The 21,474-nt window shown below is 29.0% G+C and overlaps 1 protein-coding gene, 1 long non-coding RNA gene and 1 pseudogene across 3 annotated transcripts; 1 reads left to right on the plus strand and 2 right to left on the minus strand.

The window, feature by feature from the left end:
• Nucleotides 1-1,445: 1,445 nt before the first annotated feature.
• LOC149882199 (uncharacterized) lies at nucleotides 1,446-3,710 on the minus strand (annotated as a pseudogene). Its single transcript, XR_016445134.1, has one exon. The product of XR_016445134.1 is annotated as an uncharacterized LOC149882199 (transcript).
• A 681-nt stretch (nucleotides 3,711-4,391) lies between these two features.
• On the minus strand, nucleotides 4,392-17,050 carry LOC149882200 (uncharacterized). Its single transcript, XM_090065906.1, has 5 exons — nucleotides 16,946-17,050; nucleotides 15,513-15,725; nucleotides 5,698-5,778; nucleotides 5,526-5,618; nucleotides 4,392-4,610 (listed from the first exon to the last, which is right to left on the minus strand). The coding sequence occupies exons 1-3, from the start codon at nucleotides 17,048-17,050 to the stop codon at nucleotides 5,767-5,769; spliced, it is 330 nt and encodes a 109-aa protein (XP_089922032.1). The 3' UTR covers nucleotides 4,392-4,610; nucleotides 5,526-5,618; nucleotides 5,698-5,766.
• A 207-nt stretch (nucleotides 17,051-17,257) lies between these two features.
• LOC149882201 (uncharacterized) lies at nucleotides 17,258-20,083 on the plus strand. The gene is made up of 2 exons (XR_016445137.1): nucleotides 17,258-17,927; nucleotides 19,244-20,083. It is a non-coding gene; the product is annotated as an uncharacterized LOC149882201 (long non-coding RNA).
• Nucleotides 20,084-21,474: the final 1,391 nt, after the last annotated feature.

Raw genomic sequence — 21,474 nt, forward strand, 5'->3', positions numbered from 1 at the left:
GTAATTTAACCATTAAATTAATCAGAAAATATAATCATTAAATTATCAAGAAAGTCCAAAAATATTTCACAGATAAAAGTTAACAGGTATACTAATCTGTATACAAACTTTTAGTATACCAAGTATACCGTAAAATATACCGTAAAGTTAGTATACCGTATACTGTAACCGGCGATCCCTAATATATATACATATATTATAGTTTAACGACTTTCTTAACGTAAAAACCATGCTATTAATGTATTGCTTTTGTAAGCTAAAAGATCATTAACTTGTTATTCTCAAAATGGCGAATATTAGGGTTTTTAGTGAGATTTTTTAAAACTTTGACTTCGAATTGGAGCCCTTTCCGTTGATTTTCAAGTCTATGTTTTTTATATTTTTCTGAATCAGCATGAAATTCTCTATCATAATCAATTATATAAAAAGGGGGGTGCGAAAGTGTAGTAGCGCCAATATATATATATATATATATATATATATATATATATATATATATATATATATATATATATATATATATATATATATATATATATATAATAAATTATTATTTTTTTATATACATGTTATTATATTTGACATGAATTTAATTTATATTGTGGGGAACTATTACTTTATTAAGTTTCACAGAGACACTAGCGAATTCACTTTTTTACTAATTATTTTATTACTATCTGAATTACTAAAATCAACTTCTTCTATACATAATATTTCAAACGCTCATCTCCATTTTGGTTTCAGAGAAAGCACAGGTCGGCAAATTCGGCACTGCCGAAATTAAAAACTGTTAATCTGCCGAAATTATATCCTTCGAGCATTCCTTGGGGAAACTTTTATATCTTGTAAGGTACTTTGAGTTTCATCTTATTGTTGCTCACAATTTATTCAGTTCAACAACATTGGGTAAAAATTTCCGAGAAAAAATCATTTATCCTACATTTTTAAAAAGGTAAAGAAAAAGCTAATAATCATAAATTAACGTTTATGTAATTAGGCACTTCAGTCCATTTTATGATCTCGTAATACAATTAAGCTAAAATGTTAATTTCAATTTTATTGCATTCAAAATGTTAATCTTGTTTTAAAATGGGTTTAACCAACTTTGTAGCACTTCTGGTTGTTAAGAAATTTGCATTTTTATACTACCTAATTTGACATTTTTTTAGACAAAAAAACGCGTTTTTTTATTTTAGTTTTTTTTAACATTTTTTTTTAGCGTAAAAATTTTACGCAACGACTTTAGGCAATAATCTATCTGTTATCATTAAACAATATACAAATAGAACAACTTTCAGTTCACAACTAATCTTTAGAAAAAATATATATACAGAAAAAATATATATAGCAGAAATATATATATACATTAATATAGTCATAGACACATTACACATTTCTAATAAAATATTACTAATAATATATATAACTAGTAATTATTTCAAATAAATTGTAAAATAGGCTTTTTACAAAAGTATAACCTTTCCTTTTTCAAGGTCAACAAGCAATGGAAAAGCCCATACTTGATTTTCCTCAGTCTCATAGACCACATCAAACAAAGTTTTTTTTTAAGTTAGGAGTTGACTTGTTTACTCGAAGAACTTCACCTGTACACCAAAAGTATTTTTTAGTATCGATTTTCATTATTTTATGTTGAATAAATTTCCCAACAAGATAATTAACATCATTTAGAATGACAGCCAAGATGTTTGTTTTTTGTTGATTTGCTAATTGAGACAGTCTTGCATTCTTTAATTTTTCACTTAACTCTTCTTTCTCTTTTGCAATCAAAATATCTCGTTCTTTTCTTTCAATAAGAATAACTCTTCTCTCAATGGGCTCTGGAAAAGTCCTTGTTCTAATAACTGATTGTAAATTACTGAACAACTCATAGTTTGTTAAGTCTTTTCGCTTACTACCATGCATTTTAGTTTTGTAAAAATATTTAGGTTCACATTTAACTTCCATAACATACCTATAAAAATCCAACTGTGCTCTCAATATTTTTTTGCTTTTAAATGTGTCAACTAACAAAACATATTCATCATCTGCTTCTTTTGAGGTCAACCACACCTTCGTCTTCAATTTTAACAACTCATTAACCGATTTAGCTTTTTTTAAGAAGACTTTGTCTTCAGCTGTTTTTTTAGCTTTATGCTTTTCAGACAACCTTTCACTCATTTCAAAATTTAATTCTAAATGACGTTGTTTGTATTTATCTTTCATTTTATTAAAGTTTGTTGAAGCTTTTTTTAGCAATGAGTCACGCTCATCTAAAGTCTTTTTATCCAACCAGTCTAGTGTTTTGTTTTTATACCACATAGTATAAGCTTGTATAGTTTGTATTTTGGCATTTGGCTTTGTACGAATTAAAAGATCCAATACCGCAAAGTCACTTTCTGATGCTTTGTTTGTTGTTGGAACATTCTCTGCAGCCTTACTTATATTATCAGAAGGATGCCAATATTTACCTCCAGGAAGTTGATCAGCAGATTGTCTTTCCAGAACAACTAACAAAGAATGACAAATTACTTCTAATGTCTGCTGTGTTAAAATATTTAAATCAGTGTCATTAGTCTCTTCAAATAATTTATCATACAAAATATCTTTATGAATATTAACATCACTTGGACTGAATATAGGTGTTTTCGAGATCATAATCGATGATGCATTTTTACACAAATCTGAAAGTTTCATTTTTAGGGTTAACAAAAATGGATTCATATCAAGAATACTCTTTTGTGATTCAATTATCCGCCAAAGTGGACCTGTAATTATTTTATCAATTATTCCAAGAGCCCGCACTTCTGCTAAATATAATTTGTTGCTAATATCTTCTTTAACTGCAAGTAAAAGATTATTTTGATTTGGCCAATTTTGAAGAAACTCTAAAATATCTTTTGAATGAAAATACAAACCTGCAGCATTATAATATAATATATTAAATCTGTTACCAACAAAGGGTGCAAGCATACACTTACTTTGTCCTTTACCAGCAAGAAATGAATTAAAATACCCAGCAACTCCAGCTTCATCACTTCCCCTTACATGAAAAGCTTTACATGCAGTTCTTATTAATCTAATGGCACCTGATTCAGCAGTATTGAATGCAAAAATATTTTCATAACTAGTACTTAAAACTAACTTTTCGAATAAGTTAATTGTTTTATCAGTTTCTGTTGCAAAGTTAGATAATAAATGCAATTTACAAAAAAAATTAGACATTTCAATGAAATCTGCTTGCTCGCCTTTTTTTAAACCTTCCCAGTTCTTTATAACTTTAGGCAGTAACTTTTTCCTCATATCTTTAAGCTTTAAATTAAACAGTGGATTAACTGGCCCAAGATCAGACATGGTAGTTTTAAAAGAACATACAAGGTTAGAAAAATCGTTTTCCTTACTGCTACTTTCTAAAATGTCACATATATCATCTAATGTTTTGGTTAACGCATTAATAGTACAATCTGCATCACTGCCAGCCATTTCACATAATCCAAAAGATAAAGTACTTCCATTTGTGGTAGTAACTTGGAAATTTTGAAAATGTCTATGATGTTTAGTGGTACCGTCACTGTGCGGTATCTTATACTACTTTTGACGCCGTTCAATGTCATTTACTCCGTTTACGACACTTTAAAAGCCGAGAATTTTGAAATAAACAAAACATTTAAAGATAGAGATTATCGAGCAATCATCTAATGAAGTAAAATGGAAAACCCTGCTTACGAACCAATGGAGGTTGATCTTCTTATCGACACTAACGTCGATTATCCAATGGAAATCGATTATCCAATCGAAATGCCAGCGACGGAAGTAGAAATGAAAACAAACTTTTGTTTCGAATTTGAATTAAACGTTTGCGATTTGCAATTCAAGTTTAATTGTTCGATAAACAATTAAACTTGAAATAAAATGACTTAGAAAAACTTGAAATAAACCGAAAATATTTTATTGAAGTTAAGATTTATGAGGAGGGTTAACCGAGTCGTCTAGCTGTTGTCTTTAAGAAGAAAAAATGAATACTCGTAAAAGAATGCTACAGAGAATAGTATGTAAAATAAAATTTGATGAAATAAAATATTTACTTGCATTTAGACTTGTTTTGTATTTATCTTTAACTACCCAGATAGCCTTCCGGTAGAGGCCCAATGGTGGCCCAGTTTCGCTTGCGAGAGCGGCGCGATGCCGGCAATTGATCACGGCCCAATGTCAAAACGGCCAATGCCCCAGCATCGTTAGCCAGCACTGGCCCAGGATCATTTTTCAGCATTCGTCCGTGATCGTATGCCAGCACTGACCCGTTACTCTTAAACAATATACATACACTAACACGCTATTATTAGCCATTTCTGAAGAAAACGTGATATCGCACAAAAAACAAATACAAAAATAAATATTTTTTGAAATTTATTCCAATTCAAATTGACAAAAATAATTTTAATTGTACAGATATTGATAGATTGAAATAGTACTATTTATTCAACGAATTTTTTCGTTCTTCCCGAGGTTTTAGTTCACCATTTCGATCTACTTAATGCTGAAAATACTCTTCGGCCAACACTCAACCACTTGGCTTGATGCTCCCGAGTTTAAATGATTTATTTTTATAGCACCTGAACATAATATTTAACTTTAATGTATAATTACATTGTGTGTGTGTGTGTGTGTGTGTTTATATATATATATATATCCTTTATATACATATATATATATATATATATATCCTTTAACATTGAAAAATATAAGAACGACACAACACTATCGAAAGAAATATGGAAAATGAAAGAAGAAAATTTCACACCTATTGTTAAGTGGAAGATAATCAAAAATTGCAAATCGTACAACCCGGCCACAAAATGTTGCATGCTATGCCTGCATGAGAAGTACATGATTATTATGTTTAATGAAGGTACCTTATTGAATAAGAAGAACAAATTGGTTTCAAAATACAGGCACAGAAATAAATTTCTTCTTTCGAAATTTGATACTGGTGACTAGGCCTATATTATTTCTTTCTTTCTTTTCTTTTCTTTTCTTTTCTTTTCTTTTCTTTTCTTTTCTTTTCTTTTCTTTTCTTTTCTTTTCCTTTCTTTTCTTTCTTTTCGTTCTTTTCTTTCTTTCCTTTCTTTCTTCCTTTCTTTTCTTTTCTTTTCTTTCTTTTCTTTATTTCTCTATTGCTTTCTTTCTTTCTTTATTTCTTTTCCTCCTCTTTTTCCTAATATGACATCAGAGCACACGATACAGTAATTTTTGCAATTTGTAACGGTTTTTATAAATTTTTGATTTGTATTTCATGGCTGATGATTGCCGCTAGGCATGAAACTTTAAGTACCATACATAGTTGTTGTTTCTTCGTTTTATATATATATATATATATATATATATATATATATATATATATATATATATATATATATATATATATATATATATATATATATATATATATATATATATATATATATATATATATATATATATATATATACATATATATGTTGTAAATAAAGATAAAGATTTCTTCTTACCCAATGAAGTTTTTTTCAAGTTTTCAACTGAAATAAGCACCTCTTTTTCAACTGTAAAAATCAGGATCTCTCAGAAATTTCATTTTTAAAATTCTAGTAAAATAAAAATAAACATATACAAAAATTACTTAAAATATCCGCAAGTATAAAGTCTAAGCATACTGCTACTGACCAGAGCAATGAAATGTTCCTTTACTCACTTTGGGAAGAATCTGTCTGACAGATGAACATCAATTAGATGTCAATGAAGACCCTGAAAAGCACAATAAAAAAGAAAAAATTTATGAAACTGTTTATTTTAACAATAGGTTGTTGTTCATTTTATTGCGAACACACACACACACACACACACGCAAATATATGTATGTGTGTGACCGTTGACAAAATAATTTAATGAATGTAATACAACTATCAATAAATTAAAAACTTAAAAGTTATAAATTACAACCTTTAACTTAAATTTATGAATACAATATGCATATATAACATATATATATATTGCAGTGTGTGTGTATGTATGTGTGTATATATATATATATATATATATATATATATATATATATATATATATATATATATATATATATATATATATATATATATATATATATATATATATATATATATATATATATATATATATATATATATATATACAGCTATACACGAAAGTTTAAACAATTACAGGATTTTAAGATCTAATCTTCAGTTTTTCTTGAATAAAAATCTAACGGAAATAGATTTCAAAATAGTTTTTTTTCTAATTTGGTATATAGGTTATTTGTTAATAAAATTAAAAAAAGTAGGTTTCGACTCATCACTGATTACTCAGAAATTTCATGAAAAGGAAGGTGATACAAATTAAGAGGTGTCAAAAAAGTTTAAACAATTTTATTTAGGATCAATTATTTGCTAATTAATTGATAAATCCGGGGCGAAAATTTTTTTTATTTTTAAATAAAGTCAAAATGAGTCAATTACAATCAAAAAATTTATCGCAACATCATCAGGCAGCTTTTAAATTTTATAAAATCAACTTGAAATATTGTAAATTTCAAATTATTTTCAATTGCGTGCAAATGGGTTGCAAAGCAGTTTCTAGTGAGATCAAGTGGCAAGTTATTGGTATGGCGAGGACAAAAAATCACACAAACGTTCAAATAGGCAAAATACTTCACGTTTCTGAATCTTGCGTTAGAAAAACCATCAAAACCTGGGAACTTACCAAGGGCATCTCCGACATGCAGCGTACTGGGAGACCATCCAAACTCAGCAACCGTGACAAAAGTGGTATATTCAGAATGAGCAGAGAAAACCCCAGACTCAGCTACAAAAAGCTTGCACAACGACTCAAAAAATAATCAAAAGGTTAGCAGAGAGCTCGTGAGACGAACATAGTTGGACAAAGGTAATGGAACGTAAACAGCTGCTAGAAAACCTATTCTTTCAATCACAGATAAACGTAAACGACGAGTGTGGTCCAAAGAAAGGCTGGACTGGTCTGTAGAACAGTGGGCAAATGTTATTTGGAGTGATGAAGCTAATTTTCAAGTCGTAAACCGCAAGGGAAGAATGTGAAAAGATTTGCAACTGAGAAGTATTCAGACAGGTTTTTGCAACATCGTCGACAAGGCAGTGAAGGTTCGGTTGGCATCTGGAGATGTTTTTAGGTATAGGCTTTTATGAGCTGTACAAAGGCCGAATTAATCAATACAACTACAAGAACACATTGGAAACGTGTTTATATCCATCAATCAGACACTTGTATGGCAAAAGCAAGCAATTCATCTTTCAACAAGACGGGGCTTTAGCTCTCACAGCTCACTCATTCAAAGAATATTTTTGAAAAAAAAGTTCAATGTGATGTCCTGGTGCCCTAGATCACCAGATCTCAACCCAATCGAAAATATTTGGTGTTGGATCAACAATCAATTGACATACTATGAAGTTCAATCAACTCAGCATTTGAAACAACTTTTGAATGAGTACTGGCTGAAGGTACCTCGCGTGATGTGCATGAAATTAGTTGAATCAATGCATAAACGAGTTTATCTTTGCTATAAAAACAAAGGAGGACACTTTAAATATAAATTTTGCTTTTTTTTTAAATTTTTTGTTCGAATGTTGCAATTCGTTTAAACTTTTGTGCTCCTTATTTTTCCTATATGATTTTTTATAATTGTTTTTTTCTAACTAAATATTAAAATTTTTATAATATGTTAATACTCATTTTAAAGCTAATTACTTTTTCTTAAAAATTAATTCGATATCATTTTACAGTTTTTTTTTATTAAACAAAAACCAAACATACTTGATAAAAATTCTGCAATCGTTTAAACTTTCATGAATAGCTGTATATATATATATATATATATATATATATATATATATATATATATATATATATATATAAAATACCAAAAGTATCTCAAAAATCTAATCTAAAATACGAAATCAAAAACAATTTATTAAACATTTATAGGAATCAATTCTATCCCAACTACATTTATTAAATGTAATTTCTCCAATTGGCAGCTTTTGAATGCATAAATATAGACAATGTTGTTATAAAATCGTTATTCTCAATAAAGAAAATTACTCAAGACATGAGTAAAATTAACCTAAATAAGTTAAATATTTCAATTACAACCTCATATTAAACTATGTATAAAATAAACATATTAATTTTGTTTGTAATAATGTAAGAAAATAGACTTAGTACAGATTTCAACAAATTAAATTATAACAAGTGAAACAAGGGTGAAACAAAAAACCATCATCAACTTGTAACAATAGATACTTGAGAATTCCGTCATCTAAAATTGCAATGCATCTAACTTTATTTAAGTGTGATACTAAATGTGGACAGCCCAATCAGCTAATATGGTAGTCAAATCTGATGAAAATGTTTTATCATCATTATCATTACTAAGATTTTGAATATGATCAAGTTCAGTTTCAACATTAACATTGTTATCAGAAAATATATTGACAACAGTTCCAAAAACTGAATCATTATTATCTACAACTTTTTCACTTGTAGCAGGAAAACTGTCTTTTGTAGATGTGTATGAGGGGGTATCTTACCAAAGGAGTTCTGTGGATTAAATATTTCACAATTGATATCTTCATTAAATATGTTGGAAGCATTTTAAATAAACTCTAACTATATATGTAACAAGGACAAAATATTATTTCGAAGTTAAGATAAAAAAAAATATAAAAATTTAATTTGGTTGGTTCACTCTTATATTGAATTGCTAAAATAAGAAAAGTGATGATTGACAAAATCATTTCATATATATAATGTATTACAACCAAGATTACTTAAAATGAGTTTAAAACTAAGTTAAATTAGATAAGATTATTTTAATGACAAGTTATAATAAAGGAGCATATAATAATAAAAACAAAGATAATTAATAACAGCAAAAACAACAACAAAAATAAAGATAATAACAATACTGTTATTATCTTTTCTTTGTTGTTGTCATGCTATTATTTTCTTTATATATATATATATATATATATATATATATATATATATATATATATATATATATATATATATATATATATATATATATATATATATATATATATATAAATATATATAAATATATATAAATATATATATATATATATATATATATATATATATATATATATATATAAATAAATAATTCTGGCCCAGTGTCGTGTGCTGTCTGGGTATCTATTATGATCTTATAGAAGGGAAACAATAGACTTTCAAGTTATATTTTGCAAATTTCTTGCTTTTGCTGTTTTTTATTGTTTTTACTGAGCGAATATACTTAATATACTTAAAAATACTTAATGTAATATTAATAGCAAGCGTACGTTTGCTATTACAACATAATGTTGATGTATTTGTAAAATATGTTGTAATTAAAATTGCTTGTGCTACATCCTAGCTCTTACAGTAGTAAACACTGCTGTAAAAAGTTTTGATGTCGTATGATGTAAATAATGTAAATTTCGATTATGTTAGCACACATCATAATAGTATTATTTTATAATTGTTAGCTATTTTTTTACATTAAACAGTTTGAATAACATTGATGCATGTTGATTTAACAATAAAACAGAAATGGTACAAAGAAAAGGGTATTTAAAGGTTAGAAGACAAAAAGTTTTTATCGAAATAACTATAAGATAATCAAGTTTTTAAATAACTTATTATATATATATATATATATATATATATATATATATATATATATATATATATATATATATATATATATATATATAGGTAAGATAATAACAAAATAACAGCATAACAGCAACAAAAAAAGGATAATAACAATATATATATTGTATATATATAATATACATATAACATCAGTATATATCATAACAACAACAAAAAATAAGATAATAACAATATATATTGTTATTGTCTTCTTGTCTTCTTTTTTGTTATTATTATTACTGTTAATAACTTATCATTTTTTTTATTACTATTATATGTTCCTTTATCATTACTTGTCACACCTGTCCGGAGAGCCTCAAAACATAAAAGTCATGCTCAAAAAATAAAACCAATTGGGTTTGGTACCCCATACATCCATGTTTCAAAAAATAAAAAAATTGAAATCATCTGCCTACATCCAAGAAAAAAAAAAGACTGATTTTTTGGGTGTTTTTGTTCCTTGCTCTATCGCCAGGAGAGCCTCAAACCACAAAAGACACACTCAAAAATAGGAAATAAATAATAAAACTGATATTATTATTATTGATATGCATAGTCTATACATAAAGGCTTTAAAAATAAAAAATTAAGGTGGTCCTCCACAGAAAAGACTAACTTTTGAAAGCAAAGAGTTTTTGATTAAATTTTTTCACCAAAAATGTGGTTCTATAAACTATTTACAAAAATCAACTTTAAAAAAAAAAAAATGTCTCGATTAGCCAATTATTTAAAAAATGAATGAAAAAACTATCATTTTTTGTGACAAGCTAGCAATCAAAATACTTATCATGTCAAGCTGAAAATTGGTGTATATACTCATTGAGTTATATTAATCCGGATGAGAGAAGCATTTTATATTATTCACAGTATATAAAAAGTTACAAGATTTGAAACAAACATAGAAAAGTTGGTGGACAAGTGGCCAACATTAGTCTCATAAAAAAGTACTTTCCTTATTTTATTTTATATATCCTTCTCTCGTCCGGATCCTTTTTAATTATGTGAAAAATCAAAAAAAAAAATTAGATAAAAAGCTTAAAAGAGTCCAAAGTTATCATGTTTTAAAGATTTTTATAAAAATAACTCAAAATGTGGTTGCTATGGGCGTTTCTAAGGATACTTTTTTAAGATACCTAAATATAACAGCTAATATCTTTTTTAATAGAGTTTGTTTACAATCCAATATAATCAGAGACTATTCACAAGTGATGAATAAATAAAATAAGCTTTAAAAAAAAAAAATTTTTTTTTTTATAAAAATAAGCTTTTATGAGTGTAGGACCACCTTAAGCCATCTGTCAATGTGTAGGAAATCATTGTTACTTTGAACTTGTCGGTCATTTTGACCTTACTTTTAATGGAAAACATTTCTTTAACCACCATTTTTTCTTTAAATTTGAATCATTTCTAAACTTAAAACACTGTCGCAAAATAAAAAAAACTATTAAAATAAAGTCTATAATTAAACTCTGGCAAAGGCTGTTTCAAAATTCTAAATATTATAGGTTTTATTTACTGTGGTTTTTTTTTACAAATTGCAGTTACACACAGGTTAAACAAATAAGTATCTAAGAAGATTTAATCTCATAAATAAATTTTTGAATCAGTTTAAATAAATCCATTGGTGTTTTCTCAGTTGATTTTTTTTGTCACAAACACTTATTCTAAAGTAGCAAGGTTTCAATGTTTATTAAAGATGCAACAAACATATTTCACCTAAATGTGCTTGCTATTGTATTCAACCACACATCTTTCAAGCCAATTTCCATATTGTGGATGTAATTTTGAATGTTTGTATCTTTGCCACTGAACAGAAAAATCATGATGAAGAACTTCCAAAGATTGTTCACTGAAAGGACCAAGGGATTTTTTCTTCATTCTGATAAAATCATCAATGTGAAAAAAAACGATGTGCACTTTTGGGGTCACACTTACAAATACTAGACTTAAAAAAGATGTCCCAAGTTCTTCAATTTTTTTTTCATATTCCTTGTCAAGGACATTTCCAAAACAGGCTCTAACAACAGCACTGAATTTTTTGAATGCATCAATGACCAAAACTGATGAATCTAGGTTCTCAAAGAGCTGATCTATCACATCAATATTTTTCAGGAGTTTTTGGCAATCATTGCCAGCAAATTGTCTGCCATAATATGGTTGGATTGTGATGTTGAGTCTTTTTGGTCACTCATCTGCATCTGGCAATGCTTCTTTTAGTGCTTTGAACAAGTGATTTACTATCCCAATAAGCAGATGAAGTTCCATTGGGGGGATTAGTTCCAAAATGAATTTGCTTGGATCAGCTTTTAGAAATGGTTCATGGACAACATTGTTGAAAAACTTTGCCCTCCTAATGTCACCACCTTTTAAAAGAAAGTCTGTGTAACAATTTTGAAGATCAGACAACGTCCTGAGCACACCTTTTTCAGCTAAGTTCTTTGCTTCACTATCACAGTATAGGCATGGATGCGAGCTAGAGTGACATTGCAAACCACATAAAATGTTAGCAACTTTCAAATCGCAAGAGACCACAAAGTCTACATTTCCAGGTTGAACAAGCTCAATAAAGTTTTTGATGTTGCTGTAATTCTCATGTAGATCCTCTGCAACTGCAATAAGAAATTGCTTTTAAACTCCACTGTCTTTTAGAGCTCGAGAGGTGATGATTTTTTTTGAAGGTGGGCTGTTTGAATCATCTTCATCATTCATTCTTTGAAGACTTACTGTAAGCTTTAGGAAGCCTCGACCTCCATCAATCCCAACTTTAATGAGATGACCTGCTTGAAGTTGTCTCTTAAGTGAAATATCTGCTAGAAAGTCAGAGAGATTTTTGCAGTGAACAACTGTGTACTCTTTGTGTGGCATTTTTTCGCCTGATGATGCAATTGTAGTTTTTGTAAAAAAATTTGCGAGTTGCAACCCTGCTTCATGAAAATTTGCTCAACAGTTTGGCTCAAAAAGAGTCGATTTGGAAACCAAATTTAGTGTTGATGCAAGTTTTTTGACTCCAATATTAGACATGCCTGTAGCTTGCTGAATTTGCAGGTCTTGGGCGCTTAACTTATACTTTTTTGCAGTTGTTGATTTTGAACATGATGCTCCTAAAGACAAATTTTAAAAATCTTGTTATGAAATGTAATCTTAGAACAGACAAAATAAGTCCATTAAAAACAGGAAAGGTACAAAATTTAATTACCGAGGGTAACAGGTAATGGACAACCTCCCTCAGTCACTGACAGCCAGATTGTCCCACCTGGTGATGATTCTTAAACTTTGATAGTTGCAGAGGCTATCTGTTCAAAAACTTTTTTGTTTTCTGTTGAAATTTTTCTAAGGTTTAAATTCAAAGAAATAGAGTTGCATTTATGAGGTAAGCCTTTCCCTATTGGTGACAAACAATCTGAACATCTTTTCAGGGGATTTGTGGGATTTGAAGTTGTAGAATTATCCAAAGGATGTTTTTCAGTCAGCTTCAGCTTACCAATTTGGCAAATCAGGCAGTTACAGTTGGAACCTCTTGTCACAGTCTTAACATTGATAGTTTGAAAATTGTAAAGAGTAGGCAGCTTGACAGATACTCCTCTTTCAACCCTTCTAAGTTTCTTTCTACACGTTCCACACATTCCAGTTGGAACTCTAGAGTCCAAAAAGTCAATGTCTGTTGCAAAAATGTTTTTGAATCTCTCGAAGGCTATACCAAAAATTGGTGAATTGCACTTTTTCATACATACAACACACACTGTTTTTCTACACTCTTCATGAGATTTGGCACTATTGGGCATTTTGAAAGAGTCCAAGTAAAGTTAAAATTGCAAAAAGTACTTGTTTGTGTTTTTATTTGATAAATGACTTAGCTTATTGTCAGCAACTAATAAAAAAATTTATGTTTTTACAGCTTCTTTATTTCACCATTAAATGACATAAATATGTAACACTGTAACATTAAGTACTAAGCAATAAAATGGACCTAGCTATTCAAAAAATATGGCCTTAAAAAAACGTTTAAAACACTTGACTTTTAAAAGAAAGCGAAATAGCAGGTAAAAATAGCCCTAGGGTTATGCAATTTAAAATGGATTAACAATAAAAGCAATCTAGTTTCATTTTGTTTATTTTATATGGTTATTTTTTTATCAAATTTCATTTTCTCTAGTGATCAAATTTTATAGTTATTCATAAATAAGTATCATCTTTTCTTCCTTATGCCTTTAGGAAAGGAGCTAATAACGTGAGAAAATTCAAAGTCATTTTTTTTCCTTGGACATAGGCAGATGATTTCAATTTTTTTATTTTTTGAAACATGGATGTATGGGCTACCAAACCCAATTGGTTTTATTTTTTGAGCATGACTTTTATGTTTTGAGGCTCTCCGGACAGGTGTGTTGTGATTAATCTTATTTAATTAGGATTAGTTTTAAACTAGTTTTAAGTGACCTTGGTTGTAATTTATTGTCATTTGCATTATATTCATTAAATGAATTCGCCAATAGTCACTCTCCTTATTTTAGCAATTCAATATAAGAGTGAACCATCCAAATTAAACTTTTATATATTTTTTTATTTTAACTGCTGGATAATATATTGTTGTTGTTGTTATATATATAGTTGAGTTGTCTTAAATTGCTTGCAACAAATATTTAATGAAGATATCAATTGTGAAATAGTTTATCTAAAGAACTCATTTGATGAGATAACTGTTACTCCCTCATACATATCTACTAAAGACAATTTTTCTTGCTATAAGTGAAAACATAGTAGATAATAATGATTCGGTTCTTGGAACTGTGGTTAATATATTTTCTGATAACACCTTTATGTTGAAACTGAACTTGATCATATTTAAAATCTTAGTAGTGATAATAGTTATGAAACATTCTCTGTCAGACTTTACTATGTTTTATCCATCTGTTTCATCTTAGTTTGCCAAAAGATGTGAAAACTATTTTAAAAGCTCAACAGACTTTTATAATTGCTCATGGAGCAGATGGTGATAATTTTTATTTTGGTTTAGTAATTAGTTTAACAGGTATTTTAAATCACATTTGTGAAAAAATTGCTAATTTTTCAGCTCTTTATGTGCAATTGAATACTGATGGTTTACCTCTACTTAAAAGCAGCAAAATAAAATTTTGGCCACTTCTGTGTCTTTTGCAAGGTTTTAGTATTAAAAGCCCTGTGTGATTAAAGTCTGTCAGGAATATTTTTAGTATCACATTTAGATTAAGGTGAATACATTGCAATTTTAGATGAAAGAACTTTTAAGTGTGTATTGTAACAAATTGATGATGGTTTTGTTTAATCCTTGCTTCACTTGTTATAATTTAGTTTCTTGAAATCTGAACAACATTTATTTATTTATGTTATAACAAAAAAAATTAATATGCTTATTTCATACATAGTTTTATATGAGATGGCAAATGAAATACATTTTAAACTCATTTAGGCTAATTTTACTAGTGCCTTAAGTAATTTTCTTTCCTTATAATAACAATATGTCTATATTAATAAATTCAATAGCTGCCAATTGGAAAAATGACTTTAATAAATATAAATGATATAAAAATAATTTACATAAATGTTTAATAAATTGTTTTTGATTTTGTATTTTATTTGCATAAGATTTTTGAAATAATTTTAGTATTTTTAGTATATTGTTGTTGTTTAGTATATTTTAGTATATTGTATGTATGTGTATATATATATATATATATATATATATATATATATATATATATATATATATATATATATATATATATGCACACATTTACCTTCCATAACTGCAGTATATGAAACATATTACAACTACTATGATGTGATGTTGCACATTCTAAACAGAAGTACTGTTGCCATCCACAATCTTCACAACGACTAACTGCTTTTCTTGGAGGAACTTGATTATTTTTTATGCATATTGTGCATAAAGCATCGCTTCCTAAAAACTGATTCTCAATGAATACTAATTTTAGTTTCTCTCTCACTTTCTAGCAATCATCATCCTCTTTAAGTTTTTTGTTTTAAATAACTAAATATTGAAGGCTGAGAACATCTTTCTGAGGAACCACTTTTCTCGGCTTGCAAGTCTGTCTCATTATCATTTAAGTTGTTGTTTATCGATACAGCATTTGAGTTTAAACTATTTTCTTGAGTAGAAACTTAAGCTGGGCTTAGCAAACTAAAAAAAATTTTTTTTTGTTTTTGGTATTCCTGGTCCTCTTATTTTGATTGTTTTTTTAAAGCTGTGAAATCGCTTACTAGGCGCCGTTTTGTTTTTCACAAATGCATTCCACAAATTTAAATTTTAGAGAAATCAGCGCGAGTTTAGAATTTGTGAAAAAAACCCATGACTCTAAATCATCGGATGAGAAAAAGTATCATTTGGCGTGGATACAACCCACATTCTAAAATTTAGATTAATAGATACAACCACTTTAGAAGAAGCGGAACTGGTGATCATGATGGATAACGCACAAAATATTTAAAATAAATACGATTATGGCAAAACGACATTCGGCCAAAACTCTTTTGCCGCCACAATCGGGCCAGTGTTGGCCCAATAACAAATGCTATTGCAATGGCGCACGACTACTCGCCAGAAGCTTGCCAGACTCGCGCCAGTACTGGTTCGTTACTAATATAGTCAACACGGCGTGCGATGATTCGCCGGAATTCTGGCCCACTGTCGTGTGCTGTCTGGGTATATTGGTTAAAAGTAACGGGTCAGTGCTGGCATACGATCACGGACGAATGCTGAAAAATGATCCTGGGCCAGTGCTGGCTAACGATGCTGGGGCATTGGCCGTTTTGACATTGGGCCGTGATCAATTGCCGGCATCGCGCCGCTCTCGCAAGCGAAACTGGGCCACCATTGGGCCTCTACCGGAAGGCTATCTGGGTAGTTAAAGATAAATACAAAACAAGTCTAAATGCAAGTAAATATTTTATTTCATCAAATTTTATTTTACATACTATTCTCTGTAGCATTCTTTTACGAGTATTCATTTTTTCTTCTTAAAGACAACAGCTAGACGACTCGGTTAACCCTCCTCATAAATCTTAACTTCAATAAAATATTTTCGGTTTATTTCAAGTTTTTCTAAGTCATTTTATTTCAAGTTTAATTGTTTATCGAACAATTAAACTTGAATTGCAAATCGCAAACGTTTAATTCAAATTCGAAACAAAAGTTTGTTTTCATTTCTACTTCCGTCGCTGGCATTTCGATTGGATAATCGATTTCCATTGGATAATCGACGTTAGTGTCGATAAGAAGATCAACCTCCATTGGTTCGTAAGCAGGGTTTTCCATTTTACTTCATTAGATGATTGCTCGATAATCTCTATCTTTAAATGTTTTGTTTATTTCAAAATTCTCGGCTTTTAAAGTGTCGTAAACGGAGTAAATGACATTGAACGGCGTCAAAAGTAGTATAAGATACCGTCATTTTAGTTTTTTTCATTCGCTTTTTTTTCTAATATTTTACGGTTATAAAATAGTATAAAATACCGTCGTTTTAGTTTTTTTCAACCTTTGTAAAAAGCATAGTTTGACGATTAAAATCTCGATCTTTGGATAAAACTTTGTTAATCATGTAAGACGTTCTTGTAAGATGAATAGAACTCTTGACTAAGGAAAAAAGGAAAACTTTCTATCGATTTAGTACAAAGTTGTTGACGTTTTTTTCCTCTTTCATACTGACGAAAAAAAAAAGTTTTAATAGTACCTTAATGTGCAATGAATGTAAAATTTGGTAATTGTTTTTTCCAAATTTGTTTTCATTGGTACTGATAAAAGAAATAAAATCGAGCTAAAAGTGGTGCGATTTTCTGATGACCCTTCATTTTGAATGTATATGAATTCTGCTATCTACATGTAAATGAATTCTGCTATCTTTTGCTGCAATTTTCAAATCGCTTTAGTAAAGACTAAAAATTCCGTTTAGTAATAAAGAAAACACAGAGAGCGATGTTTAGCTAGATATTGATTAAATGGAAACGTTTAAACTAGTTCATGTTTTTGACTGTTCTGGTAAGTGTATATTCATCAATGGCTGGCAACAAGTATTCTTGGAGCAGTTTCTATAATTGCATCCTTGACACAAGGATTCAGTAATGGATGGAGGCAAAAAGAACTGTTTATAATAACGTCAGTTGTTATAAATTATCATATACATTTATATTTGAAAGTAAGTAGTTCTAGATAAGGTAAACATTTTCTAGATAAATCAGTTGTATACTCAACAATCAATGTTTAATATTTTTTAAATTCATTGTGTTTTTTAAATCAAAGAAAACTGTGTACAAGTTTCATTCAATTATCAGATAATAAACTTCTGTTTAGTGTTCTGTTTTAGCTCCCTTTCATGGTGTTTTTAAAACCATTTTTTGTAGCATATTGGTAAAGTCTTTGAATAATATGCTTGTGATGCTTAAGTAAGACATTTTTTGAAGAAATAAATGTAATAAAATAGTATTTAAGTAATATTTTTACTCCAATTGCTTTGAAAATACTTTAGGTTGCTTCCCCTTTTCTAAGTACATTTTTCTTTAGTTTTATTTTTTTTACTATATGACAACAAAGTGTGACTATAAAACTGGGATTGATCTTGAGTTTTGATCTTGAATTGTATGTATCATCATTTTTGAAGTGAGTTGGAATAGTTCAGATTCTGATTTGTTGTTTGTATCTACAGTCTTCTAACAAATGACTAAAATAAATATAAACAGCCTCGAATGCCAGCTCATAATTTCCTGAGTCCACACTGTCCTTTTTTTAGCTCAAGGAATTGGTGAAAATGATCAATAAATGCATGAACTTTAGAGGTTGCGCTAAGGCCAAGATCATTGTAAGATGGGATCATTGTAATGGGAACTATGTTTCTGGCTGAAGCATTTATCTTTGACCTCATTAAGTGTGTTTAAACAGCTAACAATGTATTTGCTTTGAGGTGGGCAGGAACAAGCCTGTCAACCAGGTTCAAGAGTTGTTTTTTTTTACAAATGTTACTGATGAGGTCCTCTCCATCCAACTTAGGTGTTGATTGAACACAGGCTTGATATATCTAGAACAATAAGTCTATCAAAAATTAAGTTGTTTATAACAAGGATTTTGCTTCATTGGTGGCATATTATCTGATATCATTATTGGATAAGTTGCCAATAATAGAGCAAGTTACCCAATGTTGGTATTGGATAATTTGATCATTAACATCATATATAGAAACTTGCAGTGGAAGTTGAAGAACAGAACCAAAGAAGGTTTTGTTATTTGTTTGTGATTTAATGCAGACTTACATCAAGATATTTTCTCAGTATTTTTTCTAATTCCACCAATGGCTCTATGTTTTTAGCATTAGGATCTTTGTCTTAAATTTGCTCTAGTTTGTTTAATTTTGCCTGCTAAGTTAGAAACATGTGAATTTATGTCTGCATTTATTAGAATCTTTAAAGACTAGCACAAAGTATTTGAACACTATGATAGTGATAGCAATTTTGTCTTTAGAAAAACAAGTTTTGTACACGTTATCTGACTTCATTAAGAGATCATCGAGTTGAAGGCATTGTATATTAACTGATCCTTCAGTTTTGTGTGAGCAACAACTGTGCATAATTTAAAATCAGCAGTGGTATTACACACGTTTACTTTTGTTAGCACAAAACCTTTACATAAGTCAAAGCTGGTATGCATGTATAGAAAATCTAATTGTTAATCAACGTTACATTTCATGATGTTATTAATAAAATCTTTTTGCAGGCTGATTTTAATCTCTTGCTTGAATTTTTTGTGATCAGTCTTATATTTTAGAGTTGGAATAGGATGAAACATTTTGTTTTAGACTTTTTTTAATCAATACAGAGATGCTGTTTATTCCTGAATTAAGTCCTGCCTTTATATAAAATGGAACTAATATTGCATAATGAAAAAAATTTGAAATTACTTACAAATAATAGTTTTACAGGTCCAACTATAAACAAAGGGACTTCATATCAAAGATTTCTACATCCAAACAAAACGTTGTCAATGGATCGTAAACGTCTTTTTGTGAAGTTGAGAGTTCAATTAAATACTTGGGATGGCTGACTTGTAGGAAAAAAAGGAAAACATTTTAAAGAACAAAATGCGATGAATGTTTGAATCATTTTAAAAAACAAAATGTGATTTGTTTGAATCAAATGAAAATTTGAAAGTCTCTGCAGCTCACATAAAACATTTTTAACACAAAAAAGAAAGTGCAAGTCATCCTATTTACGTATAGCAAGGAACTGGACGTGGGGCAGAACGTAAAAAATATATTTTATATATTGTTTTCTTTGTTATTGAAATAATCATTTTTTACTCAAATATAATTGTCTTCTGGGTTTCTTTTAAATAATGGTATCAGAGCAAATGCTGAGCTTTAATGCAGGCTTAAAGACATTTGCGAAGAAATATTGAAAATAACAATCTATGCGTTTTGCTTTTTCTTCGACGATTTTTTTTAAAACAATTCTAAAAGCTGTTATCAAAAGAATCTTTTTGTCTCAATCTTAAAAAACTGATCTCGCGAGGTTGGTTTTGTATAAATTTCTTTTTCTGCAAGTTTACGTGCAATTTATTTTTGTTGGAGGTTAAAGCTTTTTCGTATTTGAAAAAAAAAAAAAAGAAATCTTATTTTAGTAACGTAATATTCAAACAATCTGTAAATATTTGCGCTGAAATTCTGTAAATTGATCGTTGGTTCTTAGGGGAGGGGGGTTTAACAAAAAGCATTTAATCTTTTAAATAACCAATAGGATTGAAAAAATCATTAAGCATCGTAGTTTTTTGACGCATATAAATCACAATGATTTTGACGGGCAAGAATCTTTCTTTAATTATAAATTAAAATGACAAAGGAAGTTTACCATGGTAAAAAAAAAGCTACTCGTGGCGTTAGAGCACCCAACAAAAGGGTCCAAATCATTCGTAAACCTTTTTACGAGTTTATCTGTATTTTTACAAGTTTATCTGTATTTTTACGAGTTTATCGGTTTTTAACAAGAAATTAGTTTCGGTATTGAAAGTTTCCATCTTAACCTCAAAACTTATATTGACAGTATCAAAATGCCATAGATATTATGATTTTAGAAATTTTTATTTTGAGATTTATTTTACATCAAAAGCAATAAACTTAAAAAACTAGGGAACACTGAAGGCGTTAAAATGGCAAAAATCATTGCTGTATTTAATTTGTCAGTTCAATAAAATCTGTTTTTTATTTAAGCCAACTTGGTTTGCGTAAAACTTTTTTTTTTTCACATTGACGTCATTTTGATTTTAGGTTTCTAATATGTCAACAGAAATGTATTGCATTCTATAACTTAAGACGTTTTCCAGTCTAAACTTAAAAAAAAAACTCTCTGAAGGCAAAAGACCAAGTTACCTGTTCCCTGAAGAAATTTAAACTTCTTTAGTATTCGGATAAGCGGCTCACAATACTTTCCAGCATGTTGAAGTTTAGTAAATGGATATGGAATATCGAAGGTTCTTCAAAAAAACGAACCAAAGTTAATTACAGACTTTCGTTTTTTAAAGGGTGATATATAGTCAAAAGGCGGTTCCAGGACATCGACCCCTTCCCATACTTAAGGATGCATAAAAAATGGTGAACACTTCATATCATGACAAAACCAATACTTAAGAGTCGTCTTTAAAAATCAAGAAGAAGTATAAAAATAATCATGTTATTTCTATACCAGTTCTTCAAGATGCCT

This window comes from Hydra viridissima, unplaced genomic scaffold (assembly GCF_058129835.1).
Source record: "Hydra viridissima isolate aposymbiotic clone 2 unplaced genomic scaffold, HvirCarnegie_v1 scaffold_11, whole genome shotgun sequence".
Classification (NCBI taxonomy): domain Eukaryota; kingdom Metazoa; phylum Cnidaria; class Hydrozoa; order Anthoathecata; family Hydridae; genus Hydra; species Hydra viridissima.

Coding starts and splice junctions, on each gene's coding strand:
- LOC149882200 (XM_090065906.1), bottom strand. CDS start 17,050: ATGGAAAACCCTGCTTACGAACCAATGGAGGTTGATCTTCTTATCGAC. Junction 15,726..16,945: donor TCGAAATGCCAGCGACGGAA/GTAGAAATGAAA, acceptor GATGATTGCTAG/AAAGTGAGAGAGAAACTAAA.